Here is an 18,957-nt window from a genome sequence, read left to right on the forward strand (position 1 = left end):
GATCTACCAATGAATGTTACAATCAGTACACAAAGTCTGAGGAGAAATAGGATATTTGTATTGTTTGAAATTATCTCCCCTGATGTAATTATTAATCCCAAAGGGAAAAAAATAGTAACATCATAGTGGAGAAATATAACTATGAACAAAGAATTTTGACCAGAGCCTTCACCAGGAATAAGATATGCTCACATTATGTACCTGCTGAAGGTTTACTGAGGATACGTAATCACTTCTGTGATATTCTTACTAAAAATGCAAATCTTGATTTTGCTTATCTTTTCAAAGAACCAATTCTAAGTTTCATTGATCTTTATTTTTTAAGTCTCCATTTCATTTCTTTCTCTTCTGATCTTTAAGATTTCTTTGCTTCTAATAACTTTGGATTTTGTTATTTTTTTCCTGTTTCCTTTAGGTATAAGGTTAAGTTCTTGCTGCTGGTTCTTGAGGTTGGTACCACTGTAAACTTCCCTCCTAGAACTGCTTCTGCTGCATCCCACAGATTTTGTATTGTTGTGTTTGTTTTCAATTTCCTCTAGGTATTTTGTGATTTCCTCTTTAATTCTGTTATTTATTGTTTAACAGCATATTGTTTAGCCTCTGTACTTTTTGCAGTTATTTTTTTCTTGTAGCTGATTTCTAGTCTCATAGCATTGTGGTTGGAAAAGATATTTGATATGATTTTCATTTTCTTAAATTTACCAAGGCTTGTTTTGTGGCCTCGAATGTGATCTATCCCAGAGAATGCTTTGTGTGCAGCTGAAAATAATGTGTATTCTGCTGCTTTGGGGTGGAATGTTCAATATATATCTATTAGGTCCATATAGCCTAATGTCATTTAAAACCAGTCATTTAAATCTTGAGCCAGACTGGTTAAGAAAAAAAGACAGAAAGCTCAAATCAATAAAGTCAAGAATAAAAAAGGAGAACTTATAACCAACATTATGAATACAAAGTAATTGTAGAGATTACGATGGACAAGTATATACCAATAAGATGAACAATCTAGAAGAAACGAACAAATTTTTAGAGAGGTATAATCTCTGAAGACTGAACCTTGAGGAAATACAAAATATGAACAGACCAGTAATGAAACTAAACCAGTAATTTAAAAACTCCCAGAAAACAAAAGTCCAAGACCACAGGGCTTCACAGGTGAGTTCTACCAAACATTTACAGAAGAGATAACACCTACCTTCTCAAATTATTCCAAACTGCAGAGGAAGGAATACTTCTGAGCTCATTCTATGAGGCCAGCATCACCATGATACCAAAACCAGACAAAAATATCACACAAAAACAGACACATAGCTCAATGGAACAGGATAGGAAGCCCAGAAGTAATCTATGCACTTCAGGTCAATTAATCTATGACAAAAGAGGTAAAAATACACAGCAGAGAAAATTCAGTCTCTTTAGTAAGTGGTCCTGGGAAAACAGGACAACTACATGTAAATGAATAAAATCAGAACATTTCCTCACACTATAATACAAACAATAAACTCAAAATGAATTAAAGACCTAAATGTGAGACTATAAACCATAAAACCCCTGGAAGAAAACAACAGAACACCCTTTGACATAAATCATAGCAATATTATTTTGATTTTTCTCCTAAGGCAAAGGAAACAAAACCAAAGCTAAACAGCTGGGACCTATCAAAGGAAGCCATGGAGAAAATGATAAGACAACCTACTGAACTGGAGAAAATATTTGCAAATGATATGACTAATAAGGGAGTTAATATCTAAAAATATATAAATAAGTCATACAACTCAACATTAATAAACAACCTGATTAAAAATGGGCAGAAGACTTGAATAGACATTTTTTCAAATAATACATTCAGACGACCAACAGGCACATGAAAAGATACTCAATATAGTTAATTATCAAAGAAATGTAAATCAAAACTGTGATTAGTTATCACCTCACACCTATCAGAATGGTTATCATCAAAAAGACAAAGTATCTAATGTGGCAAGGATTAGGTGAAGATTAGTGGGAATTAGTGGAGATTAGCGGGATTTAGTGGTAGTTCAGATAGGTAAAGCCTCTGCCTGCAATGCGGAAGATCTGGGTTCAATCCCTGGGTCGGGAAGATTCCCTGGAGAAGGAAATGGCAATCCACTCCAGTACTCTTGCCTGGAAAATTCCATGGATGGAGGAGCCTGGTAGGTTATAGTCCATGGGATTGCAAAGAGTCAGGCATGACTGGGCAACTTCACTGGTGATCAGCTAACTGGTACTCCAGGTGAGCCTTACTCACTATGCACCAAAACCACTTTCCAATATAGGTTGCTGTACTTGGAATAAAAATTAAAAGACGAATGCAAGGCAATTTCTGTGTAGAACCCTGTAGTAGAGATTAGTGGGATTAGTGGAGAAAAGGGAAACTTTGTACACTGTTAGTGGGTATGTTTATTGGTGCAGCCACTGTGGGAAATAGTATGGAGGTTCCTCAAAAAACTAAAAATAGAACTACCATATGACCCAGGGTTTACTCCTGGGCATATATCTGAGAAAAATGAAACACTAATTCAAAATGACACATGCTCTCAATGTTCATAGCAGCAATTCTTACAATAGCCAAGATATGGAAGCAATCTAAGTGTTTATCCACAGATGAATTGCTAAATAAGACTATATATACATACATACACACACACACACACACAAATGGCATACTGCTCTGTCATAAAAATGAATGAAATTTTGCCATTTACAACAACATGGATGGGCTTGGAGGTTATTATTCTTAGTAGAATAAGTCAGACAAAAAGACAAATACTTTATGTTATCACTTATCTAAAACTACAACAAACTAGTGAAAAGATATGGACTTATAGATACAGAAAACAAACTAGTGGTTGCCAGTGGGAAGAGGGACAGGGGAGGGGCATGACAGTGGCTGGTGATTAAGAGGTTTGGACTACTAAGTATAAAACAGATAAATTACAAGGATATATTGTACAACACAGGAAATATAGCCAATGTTTTAAAAAACTTTAAATGAAATATAATCTTTAAAAATTGTGAATCACTAAGCTGTACACCTGAAACATATAACAATGCAAATCAACTACACTTCAATTTTTTTTAAAAAAGCACAATCTTAGTCTAATTATGATGAAACTAGGCAAACTGGCAAGATCGCTGGGAGAAATATCAATAACCTCATATGCGGATAACATCACCCTTATGGCAGAAAGTGAAGAGGAACTAAAGAGCCTGATGATGAAGGTGAAAAAGGAGAGTGAAAAAGCTGGCTTAAAACAACATTCAAAAAACTAAGATCATGGCATCTGGCCCCATCACTTCATGGCAAATAGATGGGGAAACAATGGAATTAGTGACAGACTTAATTTTATTGGGCTCCAAAATCACTGCAGATGATGACTGCAACTATGAAATTAAAAGACACTTACTCCTTGAAAGAAAAGCTATGACCAACCTAGACAGCATATTTAAAAGCAGAGACATTACTTTGCCAATAAAGGCCTGTCTGGTCAAAACTATGGTTTTTGCAGTAGTCATGTATGGATTTGAGAGTTGGACCATAAAGAACGCTGAGCATTGAAGAACTGATGCTTTTGAACTGTGGTGTTGTTGGAGAAGACTCTTGAGAGTCCCTTGGACTGCAAGGAGATCCAACCAGTTAATCCTAGAGGAAATCAGTCCTGAATATGCATTGGAAGGACTGATGGTGAAGCTGAAACTGCAATATTGTGGCCACCTTATGTGAAGAGCTGACCCATTGGAAAAGACCTTGATGCTAGGAAAGACTGAAGGCAGGAGAATGGGATGACAGAGGACCAGATGGTTGGATGGCATCACTGACTTAATGCACATGAGTTTGAGCAAGCTCAGGGAGATGGTGAAGGGCAGGGAAGCCTGGCATGTTGCAGTCTGTGGGGCTGCAAAGAGTCGGACATGAGTGAGCACTGAACAACAAGAGGCAAACGTAAACTGAGAAGCATTCAGAAACATAACTGGGCAGTATTCACCAAGTGACAAGGTTATGAAATATCAGGAAAGGCAGAAGAACTGTCATAGCTTGCAGGAGACCAAAGACATACAACAATTAAGCACAACGTGGCATTTTGAATTGGATCTTGGAACAGAAAGAATTGTGGGAAAATGTGAAATTCAGATAAAATGCAGTTAATAGTATAGTACCAATGTTAATTTCCTTATTATGGTAATTGTTCCTTGGTTATATAAGATGTTAACATTAAAGAAATCTAAGTAAAGAGTGTATGTAACTCTACATTCTTTTAGTAAGTTTTCTTTAAATCTAAAATTATTTAAAAAATAAAAGCTAAAACTGTATTCAGTGTTCCTCATCTCAAGTTATTGCTAATCGTAGCTACCATGTTCTTGCATTTTAACATTGACAATATTAAATGTTATAACTCCAAAATCAAATTTAAGCCTATGTCCCAGTTTTGGTGTTTTGTTTTTTTTTTTCATTTGGCAGCATCAAGAACTTTGTTTGACATTTGAATCTAGTTCTCTGACCAGGGATGGAATCTGGCCCCTCTGCACAGGGAATGCGAATTCTCAACCACTGGACCACTAGTGAAATGCCTATTCCCCAGTTTTTAGCAGTTGTATGTATTTCAACACTCCCAAGAGGATTCACAGTTATAGATTCAGGAAGACAAGAGTTGAGGCTACACAGGATTGTAAACAATAAGTCCATTTCTCATGCTGGTGCCTTCTTTCCTGAAGGAAATACTATATAAGAAGAGTGAAAGGAGCTTGGGAAAGTATGAAAAATTTACAAATAAAAATACAAATATATAATGTATGTAATTCATGTGTTTCTGCAAACACTGTCTGTAATTTTAATTTTAATACTTGGTTAAAGAGAGTCTCTGATCAACTATTTTCAATTTACTTTTTAAAAACAATCTACACCTATATGCCTCTGGAAGAAATGGGCTGAGAAAATATGTTCGTAGAGCAGAAGCTGTAAGAAGATTCACCATCATTTTGAATTATGTGTTATCTTGAGAAAGAAATGGTGTCCAATTGAATGCAGAGTTCCAAAGAATAGCAAGGAGAGATAAGAAAGCCTTCCTCAGTGATCAGTGCAAAGAAATAGAGGAAAACAGTAGAATGGGAAAGACTAGAGATCTCTTCAAGAAAATTAGAGATACCAAGGGAACATTTCATGCAAAGATGGGCAAAATAAGGGACAGAAATGGTATGCACCTAACAGAAGCAGAAGATATTAAGAAGAGGTGGCAAAAGAAGAACTGTACAAAAAATATCTTCATGACCCAGATAATCACAACGGTGTGATCACTCACCTAGAGCCAGACATCCTGGAATGTGAAGTCAAGTGGGCCTTAGGAAGCATCACTACAAACAAAGCTAGTGGAGGTGTTAGAATTCCAGCTGAGCTATTTCCAATCCTAAAAGATGATGCTGTGAAAGTGCTGCACTCAATATGCCAGCAAATTTGGAAAACTCAGCAGTGGCCATAGGACTGGAAAAGGTCAGTTTTCATTACAATCCCAAAGAAAGGTAATGCCAAAGAATGCTCAAATTACCACACAACTGCACTCATCTCACACACTTGTAAAGTAATGCTCAAAATTCTCCAAGCCAGGCTTCAGCAATACATGAATTGTGAACTTCCAGATGCTCAAGCTGGTTTTAGAAAAGGCAGAGGAACCAGATATCAAATTACCAATATCTGCTGGATGATCGAAAAAGCAAAAGAGTTCCAGAAAAACATCTATTTCTGCTTTATTGACTATGTCAAAGCCACTGATTGTGTGGGTCACAACTAACTGTGGAAATTCTGAAAGAGATGGGAATAACAGACCACCTGCCTGACCTGCCTCTTGAGAAATCTGTATGCAGGTCAGGAAGCAACAGTTAGAACTGGACATGGAACAACAGACTCGTTTCAAATAGGAAAAGGAGTACGTCAAGGCTGTATATTGTCACCCTGCTTATTTAACTTATATGCAGAGTACATCATGAGAAATGCTGGGCTGGATGAAGCACAACCTGGAATCAAGATTGCCAGGAGAAACATATCAATAACCTCAGATATGCAGATGATACCACCTTTATGGCAGAAAGTGAAGAAGAATTAAAGAACCTCTTGATGAAAGTGACAGAAGAGAGTGAAAAAGTTGGCTTAAAACTCAACATTCAGAAAACTAACATCATGGCATCTTGTCCCATCACTTCATGGCAAATAGATGGGGAAACGGTGGAAACAGTGAAAGACTTTATTTTGTTGGGTTCCAAAAATCACTGCAGATGGTGACTGTAGCCATTAAATTAAAAGATGCTTGGTCCTTGGAAGAAAAGTTATGACCAAGCTAGACAGCGTATTAAAGAGCACAGACATTACTTTGTCAACAAAGGTCTATCTAGTCAAATCTATGGCTTTTCCAGTAGTCACATATGGATGTGAAAGTTGGACTATAAAGAAAACTGAGCATTGAAGAATTGATGCTTTTGAACTGTGGTGTTGGAGAAGACTCTTGAGAGTCCCTTGGACTGCAAGGAGATCAAACCAGTCCATCCTAGAAGAAATAAGTCCTGAATATTCATTGGAAGGACTGATACTGAAGCTGAAACTCTCATACTTTGGCGACCAGATGCGAAGACCTGACTCATTGGAAAAGACCCTGATGCTGGGAAAGATTGAAGGTGGGAGGAGAAGGGGATGACAGAGGATGAGCTGGTTGGATGGCATCACCAACTTGATGGACATGAGTTTGAGCAAGCTGGGAGGTGGTGATGGACAGGGAAGCCTGACGTATTGCAGTCTATGTGGTCGCAAAGGATCAGATACGACTGAGCAGCTGAACTGACTAATGACTCAGTAGTTCCACTCCTAGATACATACTGAAAAAAAAAAAAAAAAACACTAATTCAAAATGATACATGCACCCAATGTTCATAGCAGCATTATTCATAATAGCCAAGATATAAAATCAACCTAAGTGTTCATCAAAAGATGAATGGATGAGGATGTGGCATACATACACAATGGAATAATATACAACCATAAGCAAGAATGAAATTCTGCCATTTGCAGCATCATGGATGGACTAGGAAGGCATTATGCTAAAGTGAAATAAGTTGACAGAGAAAGACAATACTGTATGATATCACTTATATGTGGACACTAAGGTGGGAGGAGAAGGGGACGACAGAGGATGAGACGGTTGGATCGCATCATTGACTCAATGGACATGAGTTTGAGTAAACTCCAGGAATTGGTGATGGACAGCGAGGCCTGGCGTGCTGCAGTTCATGGGGTCACAAAGAGTCGGACACGACTTAGTGAATGAACTGAACTGAAAAGTTATCAAAATTAACATATATTCTGTCATTTCCAGTAGAATTCTGTGAGATTTGATGTGTGTGAGACAGCTATAGAGAACTTCTCCAGGACATTTAAAACAATGATTCATTTAAACCAGTGGTTCTCCATGTCCTGGAGTAGTTCCATAGTTTTGGAGACTAAAGTGATCAGTTTTCTTATAGTGTATCCATCTGCTTTGTGAATTCAGATTTTTTTTTTAATGTGAATTTTTTCACAGAGGGAAAACTTCCTATATTACTCTTTTCAGGATCTTTTTTCTGACACACATTTACACATGCCATCGAAATTCACTTTCCTCCAGGATGGCCCTGATAGGCAAAGAGGAACAGGAATTATTATTCCCACTGTCTGGAGGAATCTAAGCCTGAGGAAAAAATGGGCTAATTTGCACAAGAATACCCAGGAAGTCAATGAAGGATTAAGCCAAAATATATGGACTCTTTCCAGCAAACTCTATTTTGTAAACTCAAAAGGCTTGCTTGTTCTTGACCAAAATGCTGGTCTCATTGTAACTTATGGGGGGACTAGCAGGGGTGGGGGCATACCCTTGTTTGGCTTAAGAATTGCAGGGAAGCACTTACCAAGGAGAGACGAGTACAGCCTCATCATTGAGAAGGCCAGGTGGATGGGAGATGTCTGGACCACAAACTTACAATGGAGGCGAGTAAATTCAAGGCAGGGCTGGACAAGCCACATGAACATGTCATTGACCTAAGAGTAAAAGTAAAATTTGATATTAACAAGTGTGTTTAAGAGCTTGGTACGCCTCAAGGAGGTTGAAGATAAGACTACTGGTGACTCTTGAGTCTAGGTATGTTGAAGAAAGTCCATAGGCAACAAGACCTGTGCCCCCAGCTTCCTATTTAATGTGAAGTCCACTGACTATGCCCACTCCTCCCATCCTACTGAGCTGAATACGGAAGAAAAGCTTGGAGCCACTATGGGTCATCTACAGGAGGCATGAAACAGGTTCCAGGAGCCACGGTATCTGACTTTTCTATAGAAAAATGTTAGGAATTCTAAACAACTGATTTGGAAATGACTGACTGGCATTTATGAGGCAGGACTCCTGTAGAAAGTGGACATTGAGAAGTCCGGGCTTATTTGCAGTAATTCCCCACATATATGTATGTATGTATACACTTACTGGTGGGTATGATGATTCTTATCTCTTGGCTCTGCTCCTACCCACTTACTCTTTAGAAAGAAATTACTTGATTTTCTCCTCTTATTTTAGTGTTTTTTTCATTTTTCTTAAACTTTCTAACTCTTACTGAAAATTATTTTGTTATTTTTTTGTAAATAGGCAGGTCATCACTAAATAAATACACTCATAGGTGATTATATGTGGATATGTGTGCATATATAAATGTATAGATGCTTTTATACATATAATCTCAAAGAAGGGCAATGCTAAAGAATGTCCAAACTATGGCACAGTTGCACTCATCTCACTTGCTAGGAAGTAATGCTCAAAATCCTTCAAGCTAGTCTTCAGCAGTACATGAACCGAGAACTTCCAGATGTACAAGCTGGATTTAGAAAAGCCAGAGGAACCAGAGATCAGATTGGCAATATTTGCTGGATCATGGGAAAAGCAAGAGAATTCCAGAAAAACTTCTGCTTCACTGACTATACTAAAATCTTTGACTGTATGGATCACAACAAACTGGAAAATTCTTAAAGAGATAGGAATACCAGACCACCTTACCTGTCTCCTGAGAAACCTGCGTGCAGGTCAAGAAGCAACAGTTAGAACCGGACATGAAACAATGGACTGGTTTAAAATTGGCAAAGGAGTATATCAAGGCTGTATATTGTCACTCTGCTTATTTAACATCTGCAGAGTATATCATGAGAAATGCTGGGCTGGATGAATCATAAGCTGGAATCAAGATTGTCGGGAGAAGTATTATCAACCTTAGATATGGAGATAATACCATTCTAATGGTAGAAAGTGAGGAGGAACTAAAGAGCCTCATGATGAAGGTGAAAGAGGAGAGTGAAAAGCTGCCTTAAAACTCAACATTCGATGGGAGAGAAAGTTCAAAAGGGAGGGGATATATGTATACCTATGGTTGATTCAGGTTGAGGTTTGACAGAAAACAAAATTCTGTAAAACAGTTATCCTTCAATTAAAAAAATAAATGTAAAAATCCTCAACATTCAAAAAACTAAGATCATGGCATCTGGTCTCATCACTTCATGGCAAATAGACAGGGAAACAATGACAGACTTTATTTTCTTGGGCTCCAAAATCACTGCAGATGGTAACTGCAGCCATGAAATTAGAAGATGCTTGCTCTTTGAGAGGAAAGCTATGACAAACCTAGACAGTGTATTAAAAAGCAGAGACAGTACTTTGCTGACAAAGGTCCATATAGTCAAAGCTATGGTTTTTCCAGCAGTCATGTACAGATGTGAGAGTTGGACCATAGTGAAAACTGAGTGCCGAAGAAGTGATGCTTTAGAACTGTGGTGTTGGAGAAGACTCTTGAGAGTCCCTAGGACAGCAAGGAAATCAAACCAGTTAATCCTAAAGGAAATCTCCTGAATGTTCATTGGAAGGACTGATGCTAAAGCTGAAGTTGCAATACTTTGGCCACCTGATGTGAAGAGCTGACTCATTAGAAAAGACCCTGATGCTGGGAAGGATTGAGGGCAAGAGGAGAAGGGGGTGACATAGGATGAGATGGTTGGATGGCATTACCGAGTCAATGGACATGAGTTTGAGTAAACTCTGGGATATAGTGAAGGACAGGGAAGCCTGGTGTCCATGGGGTTGCAAAGAGTTGGATACAATTAAGTGACTAAACAACAACAATGACTATGTATGAGTACATGGATATGTAGTACTCAGTCAGCAAATATTTATTGTGCATCTATTAAATGCAGTGTAATAGGTGCTAAGGATAAATGATGAACAAGATAGACAAGGTCTCTGTTCTCATAGTCTACAGTCTCAGGGGCAGGGGAGACAATAAATAATTAAACAAGCAAGCAAATGACTTAAGTATTTACAAATCCTGGAATGTACTAGCAGGAAACAAATAAATGATTTACAATTGGAAAAAATAAGAAGCGTTTAATAGGGTGGTCAGGGAAGACTTCTTGGAGAAGGGGGACTTTATGATAAGACTTGGGTGACAAAGGTGAATCGACCCTTATGAGACTAAATGGGGCAAGCTTTCCAGAAAGAGGAATAAAAAGTGCAAAAGTCTTGAGGAGGTAAAATCTGGGGTTTTCCAGGAATGGAAAGAAGATCCTAGGGCTAGAAGGTAATAAGCTGAGCCTGAGAGGAGTGTAGGTGATGAGGCTGGAGGGGTAGGCTGGGTGGAATCACAATCTCAGAAGTCCTGGTAAGAATTTAGACTACTCAGGACACTGGGAAGTCTGTGAAGGCTTCCTGTGCATGTGTAGACTGACTTCTGACTATGCATCTGGACATGTGTCTGTAAATAAACATTATATATATATATATAATATGTATATTATATATATGTATATAGTACATGTATACAGTGCATACATGTGTATACTGACATGTATATGGTACATGTATACAAATGCGATAGGAAAGGGGCCATCCTATGCAGATTCCCCAGAGCATTTCTACAGTGAGAAGAGAATCTAACTCAAATCCTTCTTGGCTTCTTCTGTGGGAAGCTTTACTAGGGAACCCTGTTAATGCAGCAAAAGGCAAGAAGTACCATAAGCACTCATTCTCCCTTCCTACTTCCATCATCTGTGTGTGTTCTAATCTAACCTGAACATCCACACCTCTTTTAGGTAGGGAAGAAGAAAATGGACACTCTCACTAGCTACACTAAGAGAATTTCTCACTGGTTTTAGCTCCCTAGATTTAGGAGGTATGGAGTCTAGGTTACAGGGATGGGAAGTGGCAGGAAAAAGACATGGATCTTCCTAACCTGATACACCTCTAGAGCAACTCCCAAAGGCATTTCGGCTGGTGGGCAAAGGGTCAAGGGATGACATTCCAGTAATCATATAGAACATTTCTCAAGCACCAGAATTCACTGAGGAGTCAAAAAGTAATGGAGAAGATGGAAGAGAAAGCAGAAATTGACTACACAATTCCAGTTCCACATGCAAAATAAAATAAAATAATCATGGCAAGAAGCCAGGAAGCAAGGTAACTGGGGACAATCAGGGAACTTCCTGCCCTTCCCTGCCTTCCATAATTATGAGCATGAAAACAATCCTAGGCGGTGTTTGAGATGAGGAGTCGGGAGACAGGGAAGGACAGAAAGGAAAGGGACCAGAGGATCTCACCAATTCCTTGTGTTCCTCAGTGAGACTGGAAGGCAGGGTATCCATGTATGAATCCTTCAAGGGCTTCCAGCCTAGCTGATGGGGTTCCATGTAGACCATCCCACACCTGGCAAGCACAAACAGAGGACCATCTTGGTTCACACTGGGCTCCCAAGCATGTAGGGGTGAGGTTAATAGGCTGGAGCTTGGGTTGGAGCACAGACCTTCACCAGCTCCAAGCCAAAGGAAAGACGCACAGATTTTTGCCAGGAAAGGGTAGAGACCAGTGCTAAGAGTGGGGTCTTGAGAATCAGAGACTTGTATTCAAATCTCAGCCCCAGATCCTACTAATTGAGTGACCTCGGAAAAATTTATTTTCTTTCTCTGAATTTGTGTCCTTGTCTGTAAATTTATGAATATAAAAAATAAGTAGCTTATAAGATTATTATAATGGTTAAATGAAAGGCCAATAAAGAATTTGGCACTATGTCTAGCATACAGAACACTTTTCATCAATGAAAACTACTATTATAATTTTCATGTTATTACATTACCATGTACTGACATGTAACATTGTATTTAGCAATTTCTTCCCCATTCTGTTGTATCTAGGCACACTCTTCTTTGTTACTAACACTGGCTACCATTTATTCAGCACCTGCTATGTGTTGGCCACTCTGCTAAGTCTTAATGGCCTTCATTTCTAAATATTCCTCTTTATGGTTTACATTTTAGACATGAGGAGACAGTAGCTCAGAGAGGCTAATTGCCTTGGAAGAGATCACACAGCTAGCAAGTGGTGTGTTCAAGGTAGGAGCCCAGGCTGCTCTAACTTGCCAAGTGCTTTTTTTACTCCCTTATATTGCCTTTGGGAATGTGGGCTTATTTTTATTTTATTATTTTATTTGTTATGGACTGGGAGGTACATGATTGGATTAATTATTATTCTCAGCACACTCATCATTAGCCCATGCATGACCTCCCTTAGTTAATTGTTTTCAATAATGTAATCAGTGTCCATGAACCCAACACCCAGGCAGAAGCTATGGTTTTGACAATAACCTTTATCTAATTATAAAGTCTCCCTTATCCTATCCCCCTGGCTTCCCCCACCTGAGATTACACAGTATCTTGAAGCTCACATTCACTGGTCCTTTGATTTCTTACCTCTTTATAGTTTTATATACATATACATATTTAGTTGTTTAGTTGGTTTTAATAACCTAAAAGGGAATACTAAGCTGCATGTAATATTACAGGCTTACTTTTCTTGCATTTTAAAAATTATCTATTTATTATTTATTTTTGATTGGGTTAGGTCTCCGTTGCTGTGAAGGCTTTTCTTTAGTTGTGGCGAGTGGGGGATTACTCTCTAGTTGCGGTGCACGAGCTTCTCATAGCAGTGGCCCCCCTTGCTGTGGAGCGTGGGCTCTAGGTATGCGGGCTTCAGTAGTTGTGGCTCCTGGGCTCTAAAGCACAGGCTCAGTAGCTGTGGCACAAGGGCCTAGCTGCCCTGGGGCATGTGGGATCTTCCCAGATCAGGGTTCACTGCCATGTCTCCTGCATTGGCAGGTGGATTCTTTACTACTAAGCCACCAGGAAAGTCCTACAGGCTTACTTTTATATATAATACTGCTAAGAGTTTATCTTTAATTTTATTAAGATTTAGCTATATAGTCACTTATCAGTACAGTTCACTTATTTTGAATGACATACAAATACTACAATCTGTGATTTTATTATACTTTCTAATTCTCTCCTATTAATGGGCATTTGGGTCATTTCTAAGTGTTGTTGTGAATCGTGCTACTCTGAAAATTCTGGTACATGTCTCCGTTGTACATGGGCACAAGTTTATTTTCAGTATATACTCAGAAGCAGAATTGCTCAGCCATGAGGCACATGAAGGTTCAACTTTAGTAGGTAGTTCAGTTCAGTCATTCAGTCGTGTCTGACTCTTTGTGACCCCTACGGACTGCAGCATGCCAGGCTTCCCTGTCCATCACCAACTCTTCAAGCCTTCTCAAACTCTTGTCCATCACATTGGTGATGCCATCCAACCATCTCATCCTCTGCCATCTCCTTCTCTTCCCACCTTCAATCTTTGCTGGCATCAGGGTCTTTTCAAATGAGTCAGGTCTTCCCATCAGGTGGCCAAAGTATTGGAGTTTCAGTTTCAGCATCAGTCCTTCCAATGAACACCCAGGACTGATCTCCTTTAGGATGGACTGGTTGGATCTCCTTGCAATCCAAGGGACTCTCAAGAGTCTTCTCCAACACCACAGTTCAAAAGCATCTTATCCAAAGTGTTTGCTTGATTTTGTATTCCTACCAGCAGTGTGGATTGAGGACTGATGTTATGACAAAGTCTGGCAAAAGGTAATATAGGTGATCTGCTAGAATTTAATCATGTTTGTGGATTTTTAGAGCTTTTCCTCCTGCCTAGGGTTAGTGAGGCTTCACCTTCCCTCAGGGGGCCCATGCAAGCTGACTCACCTGCTCACAGTGGCTGGGGAGGCCTGTTCCAGGTCAGCTGGCTCGAAGATCAGACTCATCTTGGGGCTCATCTGGATAATCTCTCCACTCATTAAACACAGCTGAAAGTACAAAGCAGAGGGGTCGAGGGCAGCAAATGGGTTGAATTCTATCTGCAAGTAAAAGGCCTCAGTGGAGACAGAGATGGTTTGAATTCATTCAACAAATGTTTCTTGAGCACCTACTCTGTGCCAGGCACGATGCTAGCTGCACTGAATAAAACAAACAAAACAATTCCTGTCCTCTTGAGGTTTGCATTCTGCTGGGAGGTTACAGATGATAAGCAAAATATATAGGCTATACAAGGATGAAAATGCTTTGGAGAAAAAGTAGAAGAGGGTTGGAGAATGCTGTGTCTGGTAAGATGTAATGTTAAGTAGGGAAGTCAGAGAACCACTGAATGGAAGCCTTAGATGAAGAATCTAGAAATTATCAGATTACAGCTAGTTTCATGGTTCCTTCCTCAGTGTTTAACACAGAACTTAACTGCACACTGGCATCCTATTTTATTTTCTCAAGTTTCCCACAAAGACTCCTTCTGGAATACCTCAGGGTCTGGTACAGGGTTAGAGTGACAAGAATATCTCCATATCGTTTTTGAAATGGAAAGATCATTAGAAGCCCTAGTGTTTAGCAGGTATATCCCCACAGAAAGTAGTGCAAATATAGAGGACAGCCTCTGAGTATATACACTAAGTCTGTGGCACTGCTTCTCATTTCCCAACATGGGTTAAAGTGAGATGTTAAGTCTTAAGATGGCTTGAAGCTTTGGTCTCTCAGGGGGAAAGAAGAAATTCCATTGCTCCATACTTTTCCTCCTAAGTTGGGGTTTAAAGAGCTTCTTGCAAATTACCTGACCCACATCAAACATGTCTGTAATCAGGTCATTACTTGCAAGCCCAGAAAGGTCACAGCTGTTATGGGACTAACACCACTAACAGTGTCATCTCTGAATATCAAGAAAAGTAAAATAGACCCATAGCTGTGCCAGTAGTTTGATTTCATTCCGAGCCAAGAAGAGCCATCAGGAATTTCACTGACTCTTTATACTTCTGATCTCAAGACCAATCCATACATGTGTACAATTAGTTTATATAATATAGTCCATATCATGGAATAAAATGCACTTCTACATTTATATGTTATATAATCAAAATTATGAAAATGCTATTATTAGTGTATGTGTGTAATTTGGATAATTAGGCTTTCCATTGTTGAGCGTGACTCACTCTTAGTCTTGCAAAATGTAAATGCTCCTGGAAAATATATTTTGATTTGATAAGGAAGTATAGTCAATGTAAGAACTCTTCCTTGAAATGGTGATAAATATTATTTTTTTTTATTTTAACCCTTATATAGCACTTGTTCTATGCCAGGCACTATTATAAGCAGTTTGTAAATATTAATTTATCTAATCTTGCTAACAATATTATAACACAGACACAACACAAACACTATTATCCTCATTTTACAGATGATGCAATTGAGGTATAGGTATAGTTTTCTTGAGGTGACATGACTGCTGAGTGGTAAGACAGGATCTGAACCCAGGCTGTCCAGCTCCAGAGACTAAGCTCTTTGCCACTACGCTTACTGCAGTAGGCAGAATGCATCTTCCAAAGACGGCTGTGATGTCTGCTAACCCATGTGTACTTTTGCAGTGTGATCTCACCCACCTCCATCAAGAGGTGGCATCTATTTCTCTATTTCCTTGAATCTGGAAAGGTTCTGTGACTTCTTTGACTTAACAAAATTCAGAGAAAGTAATGCTGTGCCAGTTCCAAGCAGAGATTTTAATTTCTTGCCTCTTTCAAATCAACCACCAGGTAAGGAGTGCCACTACTGCAATGATAAGACCAAGTCATGTGGACAGGCCTGGAGGATAAGATGCTATTTGAGAGAAAGAGAGACAGAGACAGAGAGTCATGGAGAGATAGACAAGTCAAGGAGGAAAGAGCCCCCAAAAACTGAGTGAAGAAGCTACCATGGATGTGGCTGCTCTAGCCCTAGCCACCCCAGATGACGTCATGAGGATTAGCCTAGCCCTTTTGAGCCTTTTCAAAATTTATAATCCACAGTATCATGAGCAAAGTTAAGCCACTAAGTATTAAGATAGTTTGCATCTTTATTTATACAGTAGTGGATAAAAAAAATACATCCCATGTATCACAGACTTTGTATGGACTATCTTAATTATCAACACCCCTATTTTATTACTACTTTTTTAACAAATGAAGAAATTGGTTCAGAGAAGTTAAGTGACTTGCCCAACTTCCTCAATTGTAGAGCCAGTAGTCCAATTTAATGCCAGAACCAAGGCTTTTAACCATTATAAAACAGTATCTCAAAACACACTCAACTTACCCACTACAAGTACAAACAAAAGTATAATTCATGAATTGATAACTGTTACTTTCTTATGTGGCATTTATTCTCAGTGTAAATAAGTGTATACATTATACAGTATTGATCAATCACTCACTTCAGTAAAAGAGTTTATTCCCCATCCGTGTAAAAGTGATATCAGACAGGTACCTTTTTATTGTCATCCAGAACAGTGTTCATATTTTCAATCCAAACAGCATCCACTGGCCCATCAAATATAATCCACTTGCGGTCATCAGACAAAGAAGATGCTTGCTCTCGGAAAGCATTGGCAAGGACACCATCTGTCCATTCATGGCTCACTTGGTCAAAGCACCCATACAGTTGTCCCATGGTGATAGCTTTGGGATTAATGATTTTATACTCCACAGCAAACTCTTCCATCTGGTTGGCTGGACAAGAAGGTCCAACACAAGTTACAAAGTTTCTGGTGAGACCAGAACATTAGACAAGAGTCAATGCCATCTAAAAGGTCAAACAAATTTATCAGCGTGCCATCCAAGGAGAGTCCTTATAAAATTTATACTCAGTCTATATAAAAATTGGGATAACTGGATAGGCAATGACTTAAATTGTTAGGCTATTATAGCTATTAGTTTCTTAACATATTGTCTTCTGACGCTCATTTCAAACAAGTCAAATGAGCCAGTCAGATCTAAATAAAGTCTGGGCCTAAAATAACTCAGGCAGTAAAGGAGAGAGATGCCATATAATCAGGTCTCTTTATGTATCTGGCTTTCATGGCTACCCTAGAACTGTGGCTTTGACTTGAGTTGAGGAAACAACTGACAGGTAAAAGATGGTTACTTTCCTTTTCCTCTATCTGAAGGGCGAGCTAAGCCCTGAAACCTATTCTTTCGTTGCTCAATAAATGGTCCCTAAGAACAGAGCACCAGTACCTAACTGGAATACATAGGCTGATGGATGGCACATCACATGTATTTAATAACAGAAAATAACCACACTTTTACATGATCCTTCAAAGCAAGGAAAAGCTGGAGTGCATGAACCAAGAACTAAATAAAAAATTGTTCCTGCAGAATCCTGAGGCAAAGACAATGGGGTAGCCTCCTTCCTCTTCATTTAGTTTCCTAAACTATACTCAACACCTAAATTACTATTGAAGTTTGAAATGCCCAAATTAGTTTTTAATGTCAAGTCAGTGCTGAAAACAAAAATCTCAAAAATCCAACAGTAACTCAATGTTATTACAAAAAATATTAAAACAAAGCATACTGGAAGGGATTGTGTAAACATAGGCAGAGCAAGGCACTGCTTTTCAAAATCACAGCATTGTGTTTTATAAAAGGAAAAACCTCCAAACTGTTTCTCTGGCAATAGACATAGCTTTTATTTGTTGAGTAGACACTGTGCTAGCTTATTTACCTGTATAATCTCATTTAATTATCACAATGATCCCATTATCACAGTGATGCCTCTGGGAAAACAGAGGCAAAGAGAGGTTTAGTAACTTGCCCCAGGTCTGTGTCTGATTCAGAAGTCTGAGGCCTTATCTTCTACATTAAAAGAAAGGAAGGGTAGAAGGAAAGGGGGAGGGAGGGAGGGAAGCAGAGGGGATAGGAGGGAGGGAGAATGGGAGGAAGAAAGAAAGGAAAGGGGAAGACAAAGAAAGAGAGGCAAAGAAGGGATGGAAAGAAAACAGAAACCATGCAGTGATCTGTTTTTAGAACAGTTTTGTTTAGGCAAGTGGCAGGAGTTTCCCTCTCTCTGGGAAGCTTTTGGAGAAACCACAGTTCAGCATTTGAGAAAATTCCTACAGCCTAATGATGCACATAAAACCCCCTGTTAGAAGCTCTCCCTCTCTTTATTTTCTGCCTGCAGACCGCTGTGTGCCATGTTCTATTTCTGCTAGATTGTGACTCTAATGTCACAATCCAGGGATGGCAAAGCTAACAGCCTAGCATCATCTCTATGGAACCAGTCAACTAAGTGGGGACACCTGTTCTTCCTGGAAGTTAGGGATGTGAGTTTTACCTTCGTATAAATCACCCAGAGCTGCAGCCAACACTTTATAAGCACAGGTCTTGCCACCCATGGGATCTCCAACAATCATATAGCCATGTCTTACCAGCATCATCTCGTAGATCTGGGAGGAAACATCATGTAAGAAGTTAATCATTGCAAACATCCCAAAATTGCAATTAGTCAGAAGTCAACAAAGAATGAGGTCTACAGTCTTTTTTTTCATCTATTGTTTAAATATCTTTTGGATGAATAATAATATATGTGTGCATTTCAGATTATTTAAGGGATGAGAAATACTATTTAATCTGCACCTCTTCATGTGCTAAACATGAAGTGATTCACCTAAGTCATTTCGTTTAATCCACTCAGGCATCATCTTGTGCTGTGTATGCTGTGCTTAGTCACTCAGTCCTGTC

At 39.0% G+C, this 18,957-nt stretch overlaps 1 protein-coding gene across 6 annotated transcripts in view; it reads right to left on the minus strand.

Moving 5' to 3' along the window:
- Positions 1 to 18,957, minus strand: part of DNAH3 (dynein axonemal heavy chain 3) — a 236,481-nt gene that overhangs the window by 99,431 nt on the left and 118,093 nt on the right. For all 6 annotated transcript variants that reach the window (XM_070460978.1, XM_070460977.1, XM_070460979.1 and 3 more), the window contains 5 exons: positions 18,551 to 18,662; positions 16,706 to 16,947; positions 14,132 to 14,232; positions 11,657 to 11,762; positions 7,945 to 8,074 (listed from right to left, as the gene is read on the minus strand). In XM_070460978.1, the coding sequence (XP_070317079.1) occupies positions 7,945 to 8,074; positions 11,657 to 11,762; positions 14,132 to 14,232; positions 16,706 to 16,947; positions 18,551 to 18,662 (691 nt within the window). The remainder of the gene's footprint in view (positions 1 to 7,944; positions 8,075 to 11,656; positions 11,763 to 14,131; positions 14,233 to 16,705; positions 16,948 to 18,550; positions 18,663 to 18,957) is intronic.

The sequence above is a fragment of the Odocoileus virginianus genome, chromosome 33 (assembly GCF_023699985.2).
Source record: "Odocoileus virginianus isolate 20LAN1187 ecotype Illinois chromosome 33, Ovbor_1.2, whole genome shotgun sequence".
Classification (NCBI taxonomy): domain Eukaryota; kingdom Metazoa; phylum Chordata; class Mammalia; order Artiodactyla; family Cervidae; genus Odocoileus; species Odocoileus virginianus.